General features: G+C 38.1%; 1 protein-coding gene across 2 annotated transcripts in view; it reads left to right on the top strand.

Moving 5' to 3' along the window:
- SGCG (sarcoglycan gamma) overlaps positions 1 to 23,500 on the top strand; it is a 172,636-nt gene that overhangs the window by 32,199 nt on the left and 116,937 nt on the right. For both annotated transcript variants that reach the window (XM_063714856.1, XM_063714857.1), the window contains exon 2: positions 11,529 to 11,723. In XM_063714856.1, coding sequence (XP_063570926.1) covers positions 11,529 to 11,723 — 195 coding nt within the window. The remainder of the gene's footprint in view (positions 1 to 11,528; positions 11,724 to 23,500) is intronic.

Here is a 23,500-nt window from a genome sequence, read left to right on the forward strand (position 1 = left end):
CAGAAGTTAAAGGGCCTGGAAGTAATAATATGTACATCTATCATTTTCCCCTTCATTCGATTCTTTTCCCAGCTGTTCATGGAGTTTCTATTGAAGTTGGTAGGGTCTTTATTTATTTTATTCATTTTGTTTTGTTTTATTTTATTTTATTTTTGAGACGTAGTCTCAGAGTCTTACTCTTGTTGCTCAGGCTGGAGTGCAATGGTGCGATCTCGGCTCACTGCAACCTCCACCTCCGGAGTTTAAATGATTTCCCTCCCTCAGCCTCCGGAGTAGCTGGGATTACAGGCGCCTGCCACCACTCCCAGCTAATTTTTTTGTATTTTTAGTAGAGACAGGTTTTCACCATGTTGGCCAGGCTGGTCTCGAACTTCTGACCTCAGGTGATCCACCTGCCTCAGCCTCCCGAAGTGCTGGGATTACAGGCGTGAGCCACGGCGCCTGGCTGGTAGGGTCTTTATTAAAGAACAGTTATGAGAGATGTATGAACTATGAGTAAAGATAGAATAATTTAGGTTTTTAATTGTAATGCTATATCCTAAACACAGAAATCTATTTGACCAATACGTTGTAGATGAGGATATACTTTATTCTGCCTGCCTTTAACAAATACGTATAACTGAGCTGTTACTATGTGCCAGACCCTGCTTTAGGTGCCAGTTATATAATAAGCAAACAGACACCCTTCCTGTCTTCCTGGAGGTGAGTCTAATGAGGACCAGGCAATAAAAAGTAAACAAATAAATGCATCATTATGTCCTAAAAGGAACTTTGGAGGAAACAAACAGGACACAGTTGCAGATTGTACAGGATAAAAGGGACAAAAGCAGGTGTTTATGGAAGGCTGAGGTCAGGAAGACAGAGTGGTGGCTACGTGGTATGGACCAGTTTTCCCGGCAGTGGGAACAACGTGTGCAAAGACTATAAGATAGGAGAAAGCCTATTTCATTTGAGGGATGGAAAGGCTGGTGCTTCTGAGAAGGGCACAGTGAGATGAGATGGAACTGGAGAGGCTGGCTGGACCAGATGGAGTGAAGTTTCATCTGACATGCGGTGGGTAGCTAGGAGTGACTTTAAACAGGGCAGAAATGGTCCTCTTGTTGGGTGCCATGTGGAGATTGGATTAAGAGAGGCAGAGTGGGTGGAGGAGACCCTGAAGAGGCTGCGCCGTCAGTGTTGGAGTGGAGCAGGGGGAGGCCAGGATGAGCACAGCTGTCCTCAGGATGTGGCAGGCAGGGCTTGCTGATGAAGTAGACGTGAGGTGGCAGAGAGAGAGATTGTGATGGCACTCATGCTTCTGAGATGATCAACTGGGAATGGCCGATGCCATGGACTGAGATGGGAATAGAGAAGGGAAGGGGGGATATTCGGGATGTGAGGGGAAAGTTATTGAAAATTAAATTACTTTTTAACAAGTTCAGTTTGAAATACCAAGTGGAGATGTCAAACAGGCAATTATCAGAGTAGAGTAGAGAGTTCAGAGATATTTTAGGTAGAGATATGAATTTGGGAACCATCAGCCTGTAAATAGTATTTAAAGACATGATAATGAATAGGATTACCTTGAAAGATTAAAGGAAGAGAAGAGATGGTCCCAGAACAGTTCAGGCAAAATCCACCATTTAGAGGCCAGAGAAAAAGAGAAGATTATGGAAGGGCCTGAGAATTAAAGTCTAGAAAGGTAGAGGGTAAAAGTAGGAGAATACTGATTTTAAGAAAACAAGAAAAAAGTGTTTTCAAGGAGGAAATAGCCAACCATTTCAAATAAAATGAAGAGTGAAATAAATTTTTAAAAGTGAGGGAAATAAAATAGGAAAGTGAATATTGGATTTGGAAGCAAGGAGGTTATGTGATCCCTCTGATTGATATTAGCCAAAGCTAAATACGGCAAAATAACTTCTGGAAATACATCCTTCTATCTAAAGATTTGCCTGTTCTTTAGAAGGACCTGTTTGGTGCAGAAGGAAAATAGGTCAAAAATAGTTGCAAGCATTCCTTACCATATTGGTAGAAGGTATTCTTACTCCATGGTTTACCATCATAAGCCATCCTGCCTTTATGTCTCTTGCTATGTGTATTATCCAGGACTGTTTCGGGTGCAAGTGACAGAAACCCAAGTCAAAGAAGTTCAAGTGAAGATGAAACTTACTAATTCATAAAATAAATTAGACAGTGCTGAATTTGGGATCTCAAATGATGTTAGGATTTCACCCCTACTCTCACACTCTCTCCCTCTTTCTTCATTCTTCCTGATTTCTTCTCTGGCAAGCTCTCTCCAAGTGGCAGAGGGATGAATATTGGCAGTGCAGTGTTAGGTCCGTTAACTTCCGATAGCGGAGGCCAGCTTCTCTCTTGGAGCATTCATATTAATTCTGGGACAACTGACACTGGCTTGCTTGTGTCCCATGACTTCCTAATGGTATTCACCATGTCTGGACTGATGATATACCCTGATTGGTCAGCATGTACCACATACACACCTGTGTTACTGGACATGTGCCCACATGACTGATAGCTGGACCACAACCACGGGGAGCTGAGGAGTGTTCTAGGGACAGACAAGAAAACAGTAGGTGCCCACTATAACAGGATACAGAAGAAAAAAGTAGACATCGACTGTAATAGGACACAGAAGAAAACAGTAGGTGCCCACTGTAATAGGATACTGAAGTAGACACAGGGTTGCAGCTGAGCTTCCAACAGTTCCTCCATATAGTTCTTTGTGAACATTAACTCAGCTTTCATTGCAGCCAACTACTAACTTAACCATTAGCTATGTGAGCACTAAGTCAGAGATTGATGGTAGGTATAAATCATGCCAAGAGCTGGAGGAAATTTGGTACCAAATAACAACTGGTCTTGGTTAAGAGGCTAGGTATCCGTAAGTGCTGGTCTTGCTGTATTGCCATTCTGTGTCTTGTTTCTGCTAACTTGTTAATGTTTCTGGATGTTGGTATTATTCCTTAGTCAAGTACTACCTAATGACACCATAAAAGCTTTAGATTTCTGAGAGCACCTAATAAAACCCAGGACAGAGCAGTGAGAAAAGTTTGTCTGAATTGCCTACCTGTGTAAATATAACACTGTGTTTTAAAATGAGCCTATAGCTGAAGTAAAAATCAAAACAAGACCAGTTTTATAAGCTAACATTTGTATGCCTGTGGGTTTGAGCTTGTTTTTTTTTTCCCCTTTTAGTCACTTGCTCGTTTGAATAAAGGTGTTTTTTGTTGTTGTTGTTGTTGTTGCTGTTGTTGTTTTCTCTTTTTTCAGGTCTGTTAGATACTTAAAGGGCATTTATTCTGTTGGTTTGGTGTATTTTGTAGGGAACGTTTTAAAATGGCAGAGTTTGCCATTTGATTTTAAAAGTCAATCCTATTGTAAAGAAGAGAGAATGATTTGACGACCTTTTAATCTAGATGTGTGTGTGTGTATAATACGGGTATGTATGAATTCGAGAATTATGCTGATTATAACTTTTGATGAAATTGATAATTATGGTCCATCTGTTTTGCTATATTTAGTGTGCTGTGCTGAGCAATTTGACTAAAAGATAAAGGAGAACTATTCTTGAAATTATTTGGTCATCCTAAATATAGTAATGAAGTTGGGATGAGTATGGTAAATTTATTAACTTTACTATTACAAAACAAATATACATATATCAATTCTATAAATCAAAAAAATACAAAAGAAATTTGGGAAATACTATTTTAAATGAAAAAAGGTGAACTATAGGAGGAAATTATTAATAATTTTTTAGTTTCCTTACAGTATTTTTCCTATGGGTGTATATTTTAATATGTATATATTCTAACTTTTCATTTAACATTATATCACTAGAATTTCCCTAGGTTATTATATGTTTTTCAAACATATTTCACATACCCAAAATACTAATTTTGTAATACTGTAGTAATTTGATGAATTAATTACTCCAATTTTAATCCTTCGTTTAATGTCCAGTTTTGCCCCAGTACAGATAATAGTAAATTAAAGATCTTTAGGCACAAATTCTAGTTTTCGTTTCTAGTTGTTTCCTTTGGGTAAGTTACTAGAATTGGAATTACTATTGTTTGTTTGATGTTCTTGATACTTAGTGCCCAATATCTTTTGGGGGGTTTATGTTAACTTTCACTTTCTTCATCAGAGGAGCAGCATGTCTCTTTTTCAAACACCTGGCCAATATTATCTATTACCAGTTTTTAAATTTCCCTTAATCTTTGAAGACTGTTGCAACGTTGGTGTTTATTGGCATTTCTTTAATTCAGGGTGAAGCTGAACATTTTTGGTATGTTCATTCGTCATGTGTATTTCTTTGATGTATACGTGTATTCATTGCTTGAGTTTTATTGGATTTTTTTCTGTTTTTGCTTAGTTGAGATTATTTATATTTTAAGGATATTAACCTTGTCCTATCTTTAAGGCAAATACTTCTCCCAATTTATCTGCCATGGTGTTCTTTGTGCCACACATCTCCTAGGGCAGGAACCTCTCCACTCCTCCTTTCCGAAATGTTGGAGCTCTTTCAGAATGATGTAAGTTACGATGCAAACAGTGAGGCAGAAAACACACTGAGAATTACGGCCATTAATTAACGTGAGATGAGATGCTTCTTGGAAGTTTAAAGGAAAATAGAAGTAAAACCCATGCAATCATTCTCAATACTAGCATAACATAGGCAGCCTGAATTTAACCAGCCCACTAGCTTGCTCCTTCCCTGCCAGCTGGCCTCCTGGAAGAGCAACTTGTATAGACTGGATGCCTCTTAGTTCTCACTTTTCGTTGCCTTATTACGATCTGTGTGTATGGGCTTGTTTCTAGACTCTCCATTTTCTTTTACTTGTCAATTATTTGTCACTAGCTCATTTTTTTTTTGTTACTGTAGCACAAAGCTGTATCATCACAACCTGTAGGGTAAGTCCCACTCCTTATGCATTCATGTGTTCAACAAGCACTTACTGATTGCCTATTATGTGCACATAACTGATACTGGTCACGGTTACCTAGTCACATCATTGTAATTGACTTCTCACATGGGTTACCTTGTCATTTGGAGGGACGATGCACCATGATGGTGCTTGTTACGTAGTAAAAAATTACCTGTCTGGATATTAGAGCTAGGTGACATGGCTTATGAAAGACGGTTTTTGAAACTGTGGAAAGTAATTGTTCAGGAGTTTTCAGACTGACATTATAAGTGCTATAAGAGGTTTGCTAAGCCCCTAATCAGCAAGCTCTGTGGCCAGAAAGGACCTTACTCAAGGCATGTAGAGTGCCATCCCTAACACTCAGTTGAATCTCCCATGAAGATTAGAAAGGTGGTTTACTCTCTATCTGACAGATTGCATACAGCTGCATGAGAATTAGTATATTGGAAGGTAGATCTTAGAAAACGCCACAGAGTAATAAAGCTGTGGAAATACAAAGCTAGGTTTAAAAAACATGACTGGTGAATGAGGAGGTCTAAATATATCTTATTGAAGCCCCAGTGGAAGTAACTAGAGAAAATATAGGAAAGACAATGGTTAAAGAAGCAATTGCCAAGAGTTTTCTATAACTGAAGACAAGTTCAATTGAAAACAGACACTGACTCATGAACAGAATAAATTAATTCAAATTTATGAAATGAAATCATTCTGAAACTGGAAAACACTAAAAGTAAAGAAACTTTTAAAAATCCCAATGGAAAAAAAAAGACGTAACAGTAAAAAAAGCTTTGTAGATACTTGCTGAATGAACTGTTGAAAGCAAAGTGGTGGAAATTTGTACCAGAAAAACATTGAAACCAAAAGTGGCATACCAAAGTCAGTATCAGACAGATAATTTTAAACTATTATAACTCATTCTTTGAGTTCTTAGATAGAATTAAATGTCATTTCTAAAAGGTCTGTTTTGTTATTTCTCAAACTCGCCTTTTCAAAAATCATATGATATTAACTCGTTTTGGGCATTATCCTTGCATTTATCATCTTTGTGTCTCAGTCTCTTGATAATGGCCTACCCAAACTAGGCATGACAATAAATGTTGGTTGAAATGAAGAATGTCATTTAGCGACATTTACCTAGTAGACACTATGTTCGATTCACTATATTATATGCTATGACAAGAATCACATAATGTAGAAGACAGATTATCTGTCCTTAAGGTCATTTTGTTTTAAATAACAAACTGGGGATCATGAATTCAGAAGCGTATAAAAGCAGATATTTACACCAAAACAAGTATAGTGCTTCACATCTGGAGCCCTATCCATTAAAGGATTGAAAACTATACCTGAGAGATGCATTGAAAATCAATCAAAATTAAGTATAGCATGGCCGGGCGCGGTGGCTCATACCTATCATCCCAGCACTTTGGGAGGCCGAGACAGGCAGATCACGAGGTCAGGAGATCAAGACCATCCTGACAAACGTGGTGAAACCCCGTCTCTATTAAAAATACAAAAAATTAGGGACATGGATAAAGCTGGAAACCATCATTCTCAGCAAACTATTGTAAGGACAAAAAACCAAATACCACATGTTCTCACTCATAGGTGGGAATTGAACAATGAGAACACATGGACACAGGAAGGGGAACATCACACACTGGGGACTGTTGTGGGGTAGGGGGAAGGGGGAGGGATAGCATTAGGAGATATACCTAATGCTAAATGACGAGTTAATGGGCGCAGCACACTAACATGGCACATGTATACATATGTAACAAACCTGCACGTTGTGCACATGTACCCTAAAACTTAAAGTATAATAATAATAAAATGTTTAAAAAATACAAAAAATTAGCCGGGTGTGGTGGCACACACCTGTAATCCCAGCTACTCAGGAGGCTGAGGCAGGAGAATCGCTTGAACCCAGGAGGTGGAGGTTGTAGTGAGCCGTGATCGTGCCACTGCACTCCAGCCTGGGCAACAGAGTGAGTGAGACTCTGTCTCAAAAAAAAAAAAAATTAAGTATAGCACCAACATACTTTGAAGGCTGGTTAGCAGGAGAAATAATGTAATTTTTATTGACAAAATTTGTTTTAATGAACGAGTCTATGAAAATAAATTTTGTTCATGATACATTAAAAATTAGAATTATTTATCTTGGAATATAGATTTTAAGTTCTAATATACTTATTTCACTAATTATGTTTTGTAAAGGGTTTATAAGAAGACCACAAAGTGCTGTGTGTTATTCCAGTGCAATTTCTTGCCAACATGAGTACCACTAATGCAGTTGCCTGACCTCCAAGTGCTGAAGCATTGATATTCTTCTCAAGCCTAATTTGAGTAAATACCTAAAGGAAGCTGTTTGAACCAGATAGCCTCTGAAAGTCTCTCCTGGCAAAAATTTAATATAGTGTCTAATAAAAATGAAAGCCATTTGTGAGTTGTGAGAAATATAAACAACAAAATCAACTTTTTAGAGAAATATTTAAATTGAGTGTTTCACCTAGTGATTTAACTCATGCTTATCTAGAGTAAAAGGACTTTTTTATACAATGCAGTGAACACTGGTAGATGGCACTTTCAAAACATTAAAGAAGACTGTCATAAAACGATATAAAAAAATTACAGCTGGCAAACTTTAAAAAAAAAATTGGTAAATACAGCTCAAATATGGGAGGACTAGAAAGCAGGTCGCCAGCTTCCAAAAACCAGTGTGTAGTCAGTATTTTCTTCCGAGGATGTGGGGTCCAGCTTCTTACTCAAGCTGTCAGCAGGGCAGGTGGGCAGATGTGGGGGGACTCAAGAGCCAAAGAGCCAAAGACAGCACATTCCCCAGGCCACCCATTTTTGGGCAAGCCTCACTAGACTGAAGGAGATCTTGCTGAGTCTTCTTCCGAGTCCTAAACAACTAATCACACTAAACGTACCCTGTTTATGCACAGGCTTCAGATTAACTCATTATAAAAAGTTGAGGACATTCTGAAGTAACACTCAACCTATTTTATTGCTTGTTGTATGCTTAAATAAAAATGGCTGGGTTGGCTGGGCGTGGTGGCACATGCTTGTAATCCCAGCACTTTGGGAGGCTGAGGCGGGTGGATTACCTGAGGTCAGGAGTTCAAGACCAGCCTGGCCAACACGGTGAAACCCTGTCTCTACTAAAAATACAAAAATTAGCTGGGTGTGGTGGCATGTGCCTGTAATCCCAGCTGCTCGGAAGACTGAGGCAGGAGACTCACTTGAACCCTGGAGGTGGAGGTTGCAGTGAGCTGAGATCGCGCCACTGCAGTCCAGCCTGGCAACAGAGCAAGAATCTGTTTCAAAAAACAAACAAACAAAAAAAACTGGGAATTTTTCCTTTCAATATTTGTATGTAGTTAATTCAGCAAATGTTTATTAAGCACATACTACATGTTGGCTGCTGTTCTAGGGGCTGAGAGTAAAACAAAATAACAAAGTAGTTGAAAACCTCACCCTCTCAGGGCTTATAGGTGGAGGGTGAGAATTTACAATAAAATACGTAGGTAAAAGATGTAGTATGCCTGGGGAGTTAAGTGCTACAGAAGAAAAAATGTCAGAGGAGCACAGGGAGCTCTGTGGTGGTGTTGCTGGGGCCTATTATTTAAATAGGATGTTCAGGAAGATCATTGATAAGCAATCTTTGAACAGAGAGTTGAGAGGAGCCATGCAGGCATCAGGAGACCTTCCAAGTAGAGGGAATTAGAACTGTGGAGTCCCTGAGGTGGCGTCACACTTGGGGGACTCCTGGCCGAGTAAGACCACTGTTCCTGGAGCAGGAGGAGTCAGGGCGAGAGGGACTGGATGAAGGCAGGGAACCATGTCTGTCGGGGTGAGGAGTTTGGTTTTTACTCTGAGTGAAATGGGAAGCCACAGCAAGGTTTGTGGCAGAGTTGAGGCGTGAGTCATGCATGTTTTGGAGGGACCACTCCGGCCTCGATGTTAGAAATGGACTGTAGGAGATTTAGAGCCACAAGCAGCGGATAGTCAGGTGGCTGTTGCAGTGACCCAGGTGAAAGACGATAGCAGAGGTGTTGATTTAGGGGACCTAAGAGCTGGCCTTGTAACAGGATTGCTGTCAGCTCTCCAGCAAACCACGACAAAATTGTTTTAAATGGATACTGAAGTTTTCTCAATGTTATGTAAGGGTGAACAAAAGCATTATCTAGTAGACAGAATAATGGCCCCCAGAGACATTCGTGTTCTAATAACCTCTGGAACCTGTGAAGAGGTCACCTTACGTGGAAGAGGAGGAGGCTCTGCAGGTGTGGTTATGCTCAGGCCCTCGAGAGGGAAAGACCATCCTGGGTTATCCAGGCAGGCCCAGTGCTATCACAGGGGTCCCTGTGAGGGGCAGACAGAGGCATTGGAGCCAGAGGAGGATGTGTGATGATGGAAGGAGAGGCTGGAGCAAGGAACGTGGGCAGCTTCTAGAAGCTGGAAAAGGCAAGCAACGTCTCCCCTCCACCCTCCAGAAAAACACAGCCTTGCCCATGCTTTCATTAATACCTATTTTTTGACCTCCACAACTATAAGATAAAATTGTGTTAAGCCACTAGGTTTCTGATAATTTGCTACAGCAACAATAGGAAACTATATATATAGGACTAGGAATATGTGGAAATAGAAATATACTCACGTGTGTTCTTAGAAAACTTTGCTAGTTGTATTCTTCTGTAGCAATATTGTAAGTACTGTGCTTGCTTTTGGTTCAGACTCCCTGGCCAGCCTTCCCCCATCCAATTGCACTCTCCTAGTCTGTCCTTTATAGAAATTCTGGAGCCATTATTTCAGATGATAAGCACTTTGAAATAAATGTAATAGAGGGAAGAGGTTGAGAGTGACTGCATGTCCAGAGAGGGAGGCTTCTTTGATGAGATGGCATGTGTGCTGCTACTGAAAGATGAGCAGGACCAGCAGGGGCAGACCAAGTCCAGGACAAAGGTCCTGGGGTGAGAATTAGCCTGGTCTGTTGAAGAGTATCTACTCTTTGCTTCAGTCTTGTGAGCAAAGGACACACTGGTAGTAGATGAAGCCAAAGACATCAGCAAAGTCCGGCTCATGTAGGGTCTTGTAGGTGGTAGAGGCGTTTGGACATTGTCACTGTGGCGAAAAGCCATCAGAAGGTTTGGAAAAATAGAGTGACAGGAGCTTACTGACATTTTACACATTGACTGCTGGGTGGGGAATGGTTTTCAAGAAGGGAAAGAATGAAAGTGGATTTTTCAGCAGTGTAGTTGTGAGCATTCAGAGTAACCTAAACTAGTGTGGTAGCAATGGAAATGTAGAGATGTAGACAGATTTCAGATATATATGGAAGGTAGAATTGATAGGACTTGCTGATGTGGGGCTTGAGGGAAGAGAGAACAATCAGGGATACATCTGGTATTTTGGCTCGAGCCACTGGTTCTAATATAAGGAAGACTGGAGGAGTTCAAAGAAATGAGTCAATGAATAATGCCCTTACGAAATCATTAAACATTTAGGGGTTGAATAATGTTGGCTGTCAGTCTTGGATATTTGAAAATACTATGTGATGAATAGCCTCATTGTAGATAATCAGAATATGTGAAAATGCCTATTGTTAAATTGGAAGGAGATTTAAAGATTTGTTTTAGACCGTAACTTACTTTTAATAAGGACAACTTCAAATCACTCCTAAAAATAAATGTGTGACTTTTGCACAAAAAATCCCAGAGAAGAGTATTTATATTCTGATTCATCTTTTTACTACATTTACAATCAGGAAAGTCATAATCTCCAATTTTAACTTCATAGCTAAAAAGTGCTTCTGTTATTTGTATAAAGGGAAAAATGAATAATTTTTTAAATTTTCTTTTTTTCTTTTTCTTTTTTTGAGATGGAGTCTCACTCTGTCTTCCAGACTGGAGTGCAGTGGCGCGATTCGGCTCACTGCAACCTCCATCTCCTGGGTTCAAGCGATTCTCCTGCCTCAGTCTCCTGAATAGCTGGGACTACAGGCGCCCACCACCACGCCTGGCTAATTTTTTGTATTTTTAGTAGAGACAGGGTTTCTCCGTGTTAGCCAGGATGGTCTCGATCTCCTGACCTCGTGATCCGCCCGCCTCAGCCTCCCAAAGTGCTGGAATTACAGGCGTGAGCCACTGCGCCTGGCTGTGGATTCCTTTTTAAAGATAGACATACCAGTTTGATTTTCTTCCCAATTAACCTTTGTAGAACTTGGTAACTTGATTATTTTAGGTTAATGTTTCAATTCCAAGTTTAACCCTGAAGAATTCTGATAGATAGATACAGAGAATTTATTAACATCTGAATTTATTGACATTTGAAAGTGTGGTCACTAGATTTCAAATGTTTATCATATATAAAATATTTTAAATGGCAGATTAAATATCTCCCTGTGATTGAAACACAGTGACATGTTTCAAAATAATACTTAATTATCTTTTTAAAAATCATTAATTTTGGAAATCTATGACTGGGATGGAAAATATGTTTTCAGGCTCATAGTAAATCAGTATTAACAAACAAATTGCCTCCCTCATTCCCTCTCTGTCTCTTTCTCTCTCCTCTCGTGAACACACCCCGTGGCAGATGGTGCGTGAGCAGTACACTACAGCCACAGAAGGCACCCGCATAGAGAGGCCAGAGAATCAGTATGTCTACAAAATTGGCATTTATGGCTGGAGAAAGCGCTGCCTCTACTTGTTTGTTCTTCTTTTACTCATCATCCTCGTTGTGAATTTAGCTCTTACAATTTGGATTCTTAAAGTGATGTGGTTTTCTCCAGTAAGTATCATTATTTTCTGGTAAGCATGTTCTTGTTTTGTTCACTGTATCACTTCGTCTATATTGTATTGATAGGAGTTTCCTTTAATATAATTAACATTCATTTCTTTGCTTTCTGGCTCTGAATTTCAGGAGCAAAATATATATGTAGCATTTACATTTTTCCCTTTTCCTTAAACCTCATTGTGAACTATAGTGTGTTGGTTTTGTGTGTTTTTGCTGTAATTTTTTTCATTAGTCATCTCGACATAGTGGGAATATTGTAATAGTCTTTAGTTTGTGGTTGATTGAGTCAGGAGTATTTGCTGATTATTTAATTCAGTTTGTAAAATGGTATAAATCATTTTCTTAATTTCATTAATTCATAAATATTTAAATGACACTCATTTAAAAACTTTTTTATTTACAATGGTAATCAAGTTACACTTTCATTTTTTAAAAACCCTATGCTGATATACAGTAAATTCATGTACACACTTCAGCATTCAGCAACAGATTTAGTAATTAAAACATCAATCCTAAGGAATTCATATTCTATTTTAAACATACTTATGTTTTAAAGACAGCTATATAATTTTGTATTCTTAGATAATATTTTGTGTACTTTTGAAAAAATGCTAAATGTAGAATGTCTTAATTTTACAAGATAGCTACAGTGAGATAAAAATATTGCAGAGAACATCGCAGGCAGGTCAGTCTGTTGCTTACATGTATCTCAAGGTGTGATACATGCACAGGCTCTTTCTTTCTTTTCTTTCTTTCCTTTCTTTCCTTTCTTTCCTTTCTTTCTCTTCTTTCCCTTCTTTCCCTTCTTTCTCCTCTTTCTTTCTTTCCTTTTTTTTTTTTTGAGACGGAGTCTCGCTCTGTTGCCCAGGCTGGAGTGCAGTGGCGCAATCTTGGCTCGCTGCAACCTCCACCTCTGCACAGGCTCTTTCTGAGAACAATGCTTGAAGTCATTCATTCTGAAACACCTTCTATTATTATTCTTCTTCACTTTCTATGCAACTGTTTCTACCCCACTATAGTTCTAGCCAGTAGATACATTATTTATTTTATGGACATCATAAATAAATATTTATGTTTTTACATATGCAAAGAGGTAAAATACCAATCAAATCAAAATATAGTTTGAAATGGTGTTAGCATATTTGATACATTAATATGAATGTAATCAATATAGATATATAATATATTATAAGCTGTTATAAATTACATATAAATATATGAACAATTATATAAATATATTCAAATTAATCCAATTTAAGTTGTGATTTCTTAGTTAAAATTTATAAAATCACTATTTCTGCAGCATCACAATAGTACTTAGTTCCATTGGACAATGTTACTTCATGAAAGTAGCACAACTAACAGGATGCATGTTTTTGCACATCATACACATTTTAATATCTAAATGTAAAATATTTTAACATTTTTTGGAGACTGAAGCAGTGTTAAAGTCCTCAAATTATAAACCATGGGATTTGCCAGAGACAACTGAATAGAGAGCCCTGCATCAGCCTGCTGTAGGACTGTCAGTTATGCAGAAGGTTAAGAGAGGCAGTGTCCTGGGTAGGAGGCCCATGGAAGGGCCTGGGAGTGACAAGAAGCCACCCACAGCCCAGCACATGCTGAGCAAGGACAGACTTTATCTGGAATGAATGATGTGCATTATTTATGAAATATGGGTGAATTAATTTTGTAAACAGTTTGACTGTAAAGTGACATATGTCTACTTTATACTCTTGTCATGTAGCATGTAAAACAACTTTGAGGTATTATAAATTTGGATTAAATTAAGTTGTGCCAGCAGCTGAGTCCCTTTCACTGATGGAGAAGGGCTCCCCACAGAGATCAGCACAGCCTTTCCTGCCATCACTGCAGCTGCCCATCCCCTGCCCTTTCTAGTGAGATATGGTCATTGAGCATGGCATTTGCTTCAGTTAGGAACCTGTTGCTAATTGGTAGTGAGTAATCAGGATTCTTTAGTGCTGTCTTTAACAAAATAAGAAAAACTACCACTAACATTTATGGAATCAAAAGACAAGATACCCAAAGGCACTAACCTACAGAAAATGCCAGGCCTTAATTGGAAGATGCTGGTTAGACTTTGGATCATTATTCTCAACGCGGAATGACATAAATGATGTAATTACCATAGGTGCGTGAGTTTGATTTCTTACTTTTGTAATTATCCCATATGTTTTGAAACAGTAAATTGTAAATTAATGTATGCTTTAATTCCTACTGATTTGAAAGATTTTAAAATACAAGATTTCATGTTCTATTTATTTTAAATTTTATTTCAAGAACAATTAACACAAGATCTACCCTCTTAACAGATTTTAATTGTACAATATGATATCATTAACAATAGGTACAATGTTGTACAGCAGCTCTCTAGAACTTACTCATCCTGCTTGATTGAAATGTGAAGTCCATTGTTTAATAGCACCCATTCTCACTTCCTCAGCTCCTGGTAACTACCATTCCACTCTTTGTTCAATGAGTTTGCCTACTGTAGATACCTCATATAAGTGGAAGCATGCAATATTTGTCCTTTTGGGCTTATTTCACTTTGCATAATGTCCTCAAGGTTTATCCACGTTGTCTCACATTGCAGAATTTTTTTCTTGTTTAAGGTTAAATAATATTCTATTGTATGGATATACATTTTCTTTATTCATTTGTTGTCTGTAGACATTTAGGTTTTTTCCACATCTTGATTGACTACTATAAATAGTGCTACAATGAACATGAAAGTGCAGATATCTCTTCCAGTTCCTGATTTCCATTCTTTCGGATAAACAACAAACTATCTGAAAAGGAAATTAGGAAAACAGTCCCGTTTTCAATAACATCAAAAAGACTGCAATATCTAGAAATAAACTTAACAAGAAGATGAAAGACTTATACAGTGACAACTATAAAACAACTGATGAAAAAATTAAAGACGCAAACAAATGAGAAGACCTCCCATGTTCATCAATTGGAAGACTTAGTATTAATAAAATGTACATTCTACCAAAAGTGATCTATAGATTCAGTGCAATTCCCATCAAAATTCCAATGTTATATTTTTTACAGAAATAGAAAACACAATCCAAAAATTCATGTGGAACCACAAAAGACCTAAAACAGCCAAATCAGTCTTGAGAAAGAAGAACAAAGCTAGAGGCGTCATGCTTCCTGATTTTGAAATATATTTCAAAGCTATCCTAATTTAAACAGTATGGTACTGGCATAAAGAAAGGCATATAGACCACTGGAATAGAATAGAGATCCCAGAAAAAAAATCCATGCATGTGTGATCAACTGGTCTTTGACAAGGGTGCTAAGAATATCAAATTAGGAAAAGATAGTCTATTCAACAGATGGTGCTGGGAAAACTGGATTTTCACATGCAAAAGAATGAATTTGGACCCTTATCTTAAACCATACATAAAAATGAATGCAAAATGGATTAAAGATCTAAACATAAGGCGTAAAACTGTAAAACTTCTAGAAGAAAACGTGGGGAAAAGCTTCATGACATTGATCTTGGCAATGATTTCTTGAATATCAAAAGCACAGGCAACCAAAGCAAAAATAGACAAATGAGACTACATTATACTAAAAAGCCTCTCTGCAGCAAAGAAAATAATCAGCAGAGTGAAAAGGCAACCCATGAAATGGGAGAAGATATTTGCAAACTATATATCTGATAAGGGGTTAATTTCCAAAATATATAAGGAACTCCTGTAACTCAAGAGCAAAAAGACAAATAACCTGATTAAAAATGGACAAAACATCAGAACAGACATTTCTCCAAAGAAGACATACAATGGCCAAAGTGTTCAGCATCACTAATCATCAGGGAAATGCAAATCGAAACCATGATAAGCTACTACCTCACACCTGTCAAGATGGCTATTATCAAAAAACAAAAGATGACAAATATTGGAGAGGATGTGGTGAAACTGGAACCCTTGTGCACTGTTGATAAGAATGCAAAGTGGTGCAGCCACTATGGAAAACAGTATGGAAATTCCTTTAAAAATTAAAAATCAAACTTCCTTATGATCCAACAATTCCACTTTTAGGTATTTATCCAAAAGAATGGAAACCAATTTCTTTTTATTATTTTCATATATAAACCAATGTATTTTCTTGAACATTAACATCCCAAAGAAGTAATATGTCTATGAAAGAACTCTTTTGAGCCCTTTGATGCTGAAATGGTAAAGTTAAATAAGGTTTTGAGCATTTGTAGAGATCTGCATAGTTTTGAACTTGTAACAACCACCATATAATTATTTACCCAAACTCAGTGTAATTGCTTTTCTATCACCCATTCAGTTATTAGTCAGAATATAGGGAAAACCATAATTTTTCAAATTAACAAAGTTTGGCATGGCTTTCTCTGCTCAGATCCTCAACAGTGTATCAATGGCATCTTTATTATTTTACATGTACTGTCATTGCAACACCTCATCATGCTTTAATGTTTCACTATAGAAAATAGTAAAACTAACTACAAATGATACATTCAACAATGCCCAGGTAACATTAGGAGAGAAAGCCAGTAAAACATCACAAGATGAACGCATAAGGACACCAAAGAATATTAAAAATTTAAAAGAGAGAGCGAGAAGACCAGAGTAAAATGTTGACAAGAGAATTAATCTGAATTCAGATAAGGCTGAGCCTGGTTTTATCTGCCCAGCTGGGGTTAGAAAGAACACAAATTACTAGTATCTCACAAATCCAATTCTACTCTTAGAATTAAAACTTGATGTAAGAGAAATTTTCACAATTTCCAGGGAAGACATCTGTTGAATATAAAGTAATATTTAGGACATTTTAACAACTGATGCTGAGTATAAAGATTCTAAAATATTCCCTGTTAGCCATCATAATCGTTAAATCAGTCAGGAACACGGTTATTAAATCAGTGTAGTAGAGTACCTTATTATGCTTTTTCCTTATTATATTCATTCTATAAAAATAATATGCAATATTAGTTTAGTTATAGTGTTCATGAGTATAGAATAATATACATGGGTCATATCTGTATGTTAAAATGAGACATTTTAATTTTTAATGATATTGATTTTTTAGAAGACCTTTAGAGTTATCAACCTTTGTTTGCATATAAAATATTTAGTGCATTTAGTGAATGTAATTTTAGGTTATCATCAAGGTAAGATGAATGATTCTAAGCTAACTATATTAACTCTAGTAGTTAAATCTTGGAGGCACTTTTATTTGGGAAAAAAGATATAAGTGATCAAGGAAAAATCATAATACTAAATGTTATTAAGCTTGTAATTCTATAAAATACTTCATTGATAAGTATGGTTTGTTTTCATTTATTTTGGTAATAAGTAACATTGCCCTTTTTAGGAGGTCAGGAAACTCTGGTAGATTTATCCTTAACAAGGATTTAAAGTTAATTCATTTTGGAAATTAGCAATTAGAAATTCTCCATTAAGGACTTTCCCATTAAGAATCTTTCATTTAGCAAGAAAGTAAACCTTTGCTAGACAGCCTTCGTAGATATTTCCTTAGATAAATGTTTTGTCATTAAGTAATTAGTGATTATTCATAGGAAGCTGGGAAAATGTTATTAGATGGCATCATAATGACATTTATTTCAGCCTTATATTAATATAATCATTTGAAAAGGATTTTTAAAACTTAGGAAAGAATGTAGATATGCAAGTGACCACAGGCTGTCTGTGAATGCACAGTGGTCAGGGAGGGTTATTAAAATATCATTCTTGTAGTGGTATTTTCCGAAATCCCATTTGCATTTTATAGACTCTCAACACTATAAAATAGGCTTTGTGTTAGATGATTTTGCCCAACTGTAGGTTGATGTAAGGGTTCTGAGCATATTTAAGGTGGGCTAAACCAAGCTATGCGTTAGGTGGGTGAGGTGTATTAAATGCATTTTCAACTCTCTTCGTAAATCAAAAAGCATCTATATTGTTTAAACTGCTAACTGTGTTTTGTCATTAAGCAGTTAGTGATCATTCATGGGAAATTTGTTACACAGCAATAGAAAACTAGTACAATTTTACTACATCATGTGAAGTGTTTAATTTCTCTTTTGCTGGATATTGACAAAAACAAAACAAAGAGAAAAACTCTAAAATTACCTAAATAAACTTACCTGATGACCCATACTCTTGACCATTTATTAACAGAGAAATGGTTAGTTTTTAATCTTTTATTACTGGATATTGATATATATTTTAAATAACTGGGGAAGCAGCAATAAGATAACATTTAGCCTAATCTAATCATGTATATTTTAACCACTTCCTACAGGGAAATTATTTGTTTATGAAGTAAATTGTTCTTTTTTGAAATATTTTGAAATCAAATTACATTTCATTTCAAATGAAATTATTTTTTCATTTTAATAGCAAAAATGTTCTTTGATGCATTAATATGAGTGATCATTGTAGCTCATAATTGAGGAAATCAGTGTATATATTGATGTAGTATTTTATTATGAAAAAAGTTTATGTTTAAAAGACTGTCTTTTTTATTTTTGTGATTCATCATTTAATATATAATAGATTTCACAGCCGGGCGTGTTGGCTCATTCTTGTAATCCCAGCACTTTGGGAGGCTGAGGCGGGCAGATCACGAGGTCAGGAGATCGAGACCATCCTGGTTAACACAGTGAAACCCCGTCTCTACTAAAAATATAAAAAATTAGCCAGGCGTGGTGGCGGGTGCCTGTAGTTCCAGCTACTGGGGAGGCTGAAGCAGGAGAATGACGTGAACCCCGGAGGCGGAGCTTGCAGTGAGCCAAGATCTTGCCACTGCACTCCAGCCTGGGCGGCAGAGTGAGACTCTGTCTCAAAAAATAAAAAATAAAAAATAATAGATTTCACAGTCCATTCATGCCTACTAACTCATTTTATCCTCATAATGATCCCATAAGTTTGATATTGACAGGCATCAGCTTTATATATTGTCATTTCAGTGATTTCAAAGCTAAGTGTATCTTAGCAGATATCAGGATCCACGAAGATCAGGAAAACCAACTCAGAAGGTGGTACGATGAAGGCAGTAAATAGACTTGTCCTTGAACCATGTGCGAAAAAAAGGCCTTTTGGGGTTTTATGGGACCCAATAAATACAAATTTTTCTGCATCCAAATTCAAGCCCAACTGAAAGGAACAAAAAGAAATCTGGTAGGGATAGCTTAAAATACCATCTGTGTTACTGATAAAAAGCTGATTGGAGGGTACTGGCTTGGATTTGGCCAAACGTCCTGCACCCCAGAATTAGGTGGCCCATCAAGTGACAGGCAGCATGGAAAATTCCTGATGCCTGCTGTGAGGCAAGGACTTGATATTGTGACATTCTTCCTGGTGGGATTTCTTATACCCACAGCAGACCAGAAATCCGTGGGCAAGTAGATCCCTGGGGGAGGAGGAGAGGAGCTGGAAGCCTGCGCTGCTTCTACTCTCCAGCTACGCACATCACTCTCCTGGGGTGCAGAGACGGGCAGAGTGTTTCTCTCATGAAAGGTCCCTCCTACATCCACCGCTTAAGTGATCAACTGTTGATTTTTCAGTCCGCCAGAGTGAGGATATAAGTCAGAAACCGGGGAGAGGGGGCAGAAAAGTGGAGAGGAAAGTTTGACCCCCCTTTCACCATAGAGACCAAGTGATTAATCATTATTCCCACTTACCTGCGCATCACCTCTGGCTGTTTCAAAGTTCTGCCTGTGGGAATCGGGAAGAAGGAATGCCTTCACTGTATTTATCTGATTTTACTTATTATTGAAAATCCATGAGTGGATCCATTCCTATTGCACTGAAAAACAAAAGAAACACACCAGCCTCTTGACCGCAGGCTGGGCACAGTTACCTCTGCAGTCTTGCTCTAAACTGCCCTCCTGTTGCTTATTGGCTTTCAATCCTTCAGACAGTTCTGTCTTGCTTCAGTGTTTTAGTATATGCTCTTCTCTCTATCTAGAGCATCCACTCCAACCCAGGCACACACACACAGTCACATCATTATGGTTTGGATCTGTGTCCCCACCCAATCTCGTGTTGAATTGTAATGCCCAGTGTTGAGGTGCAGCCTGGTGGGAGGTGATTGGATCATGGGGCGGGTCCTTCATGAATGGTTTAGCACCATCCCCTTGGTGGTGGTGTCCTGATACAGTTATCATGAGATCTGGTTGTTTGAGTGTATAGCATCTCCCCTCTCTCTCTTGCTCCTGCTCCTGCCATGTAAGTCGTGCTTGCTTGGGCTTTGCCTTCCACCATGATTATAAGTTTCTTGAGGCCTCCCCAGAAGCCAAGCAGAAACCACTATGCTTCCTGTACAGCCTGTAGAACCATGAGCCAGTTAAACCTCTTCTTTATGATTTACCCAGTCTTTGGTATTTCATTGTAGCAATGCGAGAACGGACTAATACAGGGTCTCAGTTCAAAATGATAATTTCTTGCTGAGGTTATCTTGATCACCTCTGGTCTAAGACAGGCTCCTCCTATATTCTCTTTTGTAGGACTCAGACTTATTTTTCCACAGCATAGCACACCACAATTTTTGTTCATATACCTTTTTTTTCTGGTTGTTAAAATGTCTGCTAACCCCGTAGGATCATGTCAGTTGAGCCTGATAGCATAAAACAGATGCTGTGTAAGTATTTCTTGAGTTGATAAATAAGAGATTGAATGACCAAGGGATGTATTCTTTTTATTTCAATGTAGTTGTTATATGATTTTAGCAAATGAGCATAGAAAGAGGCAAAGTAACCTAGAAAAAGCACAGATGCTTAAAAATTAGTAGAAGAATAACTGAATCCCTCAAAGGCAAATTAGACAGGATGTGAAAGCATGGTCATGATATGAGGGAGCGAGAAGAGAGGCTCCAGTTACTTGGGAAGGCTCTTAGAAATGGGTACTGCTAAGCTGCTTCCCAAGAGAGGCTGGTGGATTGGGTCTGGGGAGGGGCCCCAGCTAAGTCTGTGTTGCAGAGCAGGTTTGGTTTGCAGACACTGCAAACTTTAGGGTCATCTAAAGTTTAAATTACACTCAGGGAATACAGCATCAATAGCAGGAGTCCTTGACTTGGATTTCACATTCTTTCCCGTATTATCTCCTTCATAATGTTTTATGCTGACAGTGCTGATGTGATATGTAGGTAGAGGCATTCCATTTCTTAACTGGTGAAAGGGAAGCAAAAGGAGTATGCCTGAATGAAATCATACAACACATGGAAACTTTCTGTAAGGAGCTGTCAGTTTTATTACCCATATCTCTGCAGTGGTTTCACTGGCAAATAATTAGGGTTGCAATTTATAGGATTAATTAATTAAAGAAAAGACAACAGGTGGGGTGTGGCGACTCATGCCTGTAATACCAGCTCTTTGGGAGGATAAAGTGGGCAAATCACTTGAGGCCAGGAATTCAGACCAGCCTGGCCTACATGGTGAAACCCCATCTCTACTAAAAATATAAAAATTAGCTGGGCATGGTGGCACGTGCCTGTAATCTCAGCTACTTGGGTGGCTGAGGCAGGAGAATCTCTTGAACCCAGAAAGTAGGGGTTGCAGTGAGCCCAGATGGTGCCACAGCACTCCAGCCTGGGTGACAGAGTGAGACTCCGTTTCAAAAATAAATAAGAAAAGATGACAATGTAAACTACTGAAATTGTATTGTATCTGTCCTTGATCATTAACTGAACTTATAGAGATCAAATTTATCCAAAACCAAAATGACTTCTACTAAAATGCTTTCTGGGAGCGTGTTCAGTATTTTACAAATATGAACACACTTTACAAATATATTTTATAAATAACATTTTATCAGATTGGACAGATTTTATTTTTTAAAAAACTTACTGTGATATTTATTTGAACAAACAGACTGTTTATCATATTTGTAGTGACTAGTGCTATAGTGTATCTTAAGATATCTTTGTTCATCATCCCACTTTGCTTGCCTTCATCATTGAGAGGCTGGCAGGTGCCCCTAAGGCAGCTGCATGTGGCCACCTGCAGGCTACCGAGGCTCAGCCTAGGGATGGTTCTGCTCTGCTCCCTGGGGCTGGCTCCTGTGTGCTCCCTAAGGAAGGGCAGTGTGGCCTCAGCTGCAGGGAGGCCTCTAACAAACTTGGCCATGAAAGGAACTCTCTGAAACTGACCCAGTTGTTACACAGATAGTTTTTTGGTTAAACAGAAATTGACCCTTCTGGTCTTAAAGCTTGAAACTTGATTTGTTTTATCTGAGTTCCTTTCTCAGGAAAGGACCTCTCAAAAAAAAGTATCAAAGAACTGAAACCTACCAGGTCACCACATCCAGTCGAATCCTGACCCCACATTCATCATGATTGCTTCCTTGTCCCACCCTAGTTCCTGTTTTCCTGCACATTGTTGAATTTCTTCCCTGCTATAAAAACCCATAGTTTTAGTTGATCAGAGAGATTAATTTGAGACTGAACTCCCATCTCCCAGGCTGCAGCACCCAATTAAAGCCTTCTTCCTTGTCACTTCAGTCATTGGCTTTCTGTGCAGCAAACAGCAGGACCTAGACCAAACCCCTGCTGTTTCAGGAACATCTCCCCAGGAGAAGCAATGTGTGTAGGAAGGAAGAGCAGTGCAGTATTATCTGGCACATAAACCAAGGAAGAGACATCAATTTCTTTGCCCTGCCTATTTGACATTCTTGGTGGCTCCATTTAGAAACATTTTACCACTGGTCTTCCAACTGCCTTTCACTGCACTGTGCTGGTGGCAGAGATGTGTCTGGTGCCCAGACCAACCCTATCCCCTGCTGTTCTCCTCCATCCCTGCCTTAATGATGCCCGGCTCACACTGCCATTTGATTTTCAGCAGTGTGATATTGATGCCTTAAACCACCTGCATCTCCATCCCATTTGTTTTTCAAATGGATGGAACTATGATTAAAAGAAAAATATGACACTGTAGCATTTTTAACCAGTACCCTGGAATTTTCTCAAATTATTTATGTCTTCCTAAAAGGTATTATATTGTATCAGTGCTTTCCAGTCCAAAAACCAAATTGAAATTTTTGATTTATATGCTACTTGTAATAGAGTAGGATTGAAGCAGAGGTCACAGACAGTAGGAACATGTACTAACTTAATGGCATTTTCTTCCTTAGAAGACAAGATATTATTAAGACTGAGTTTGGAGGAGGAAGATAAACCTAGAGCTATTCCAAGTACGGAGGAATTTCATTATCATGGATATCAGTGATACAAATCCCATTATTATCGGTGTCTAAAGATACAAATAGCACTATAGTTTTAATTTTTATCTCAGGGATATGCCTTCAATCTTCTCTTTTATTATAATTTTTATGAGTGATTTAACCATATTACAGCAATTGGGAAATAAAGAAGGCAACAGCACACCTGGTCTCCTAAGCTACAGGCTCTTGCTGCAAGGAGGGACGTTCATCAGCCTGAACTGGAATTATGCCTCACTTTCCTGTCACAGGGAATATTATTATAACAAAACTAATGGGCTCCAGATGCAGATCTATTCACTTTCTTCCCATTTCTACCAATAATATGAAACTGTTAACATCTTCTGGTAACATAGTTTTTTTCTTACAAATGCTAATAAAGATAATATCTTGAAATTACAAACCAACTAATCTTATTTACTTGATTAGGTTTTATTTAGAAAAGCCTACTTTGAGATACTGTAAAAACAGTGAAAAGAATATTAGCTTAGGATTCACCCTGGGTAAGGGTCTTGGTTTTAATTGGGATTATGTTCAATCTGTGATTGTTTG

The sequence above is a fragment of the Pongo abelii genome, chromosome 14 (genome assembly GCF_028885655.2).
Source record: "Pongo abelii isolate AG06213 chromosome 14, NHGRI_mPonAbe1-v2.0_pri, whole genome shotgun sequence".
Taxonomy (NCBI): domain Eukaryota; kingdom Metazoa; phylum Chordata; class Mammalia; order Primates; family Hominidae; genus Pongo; species Pongo abelii.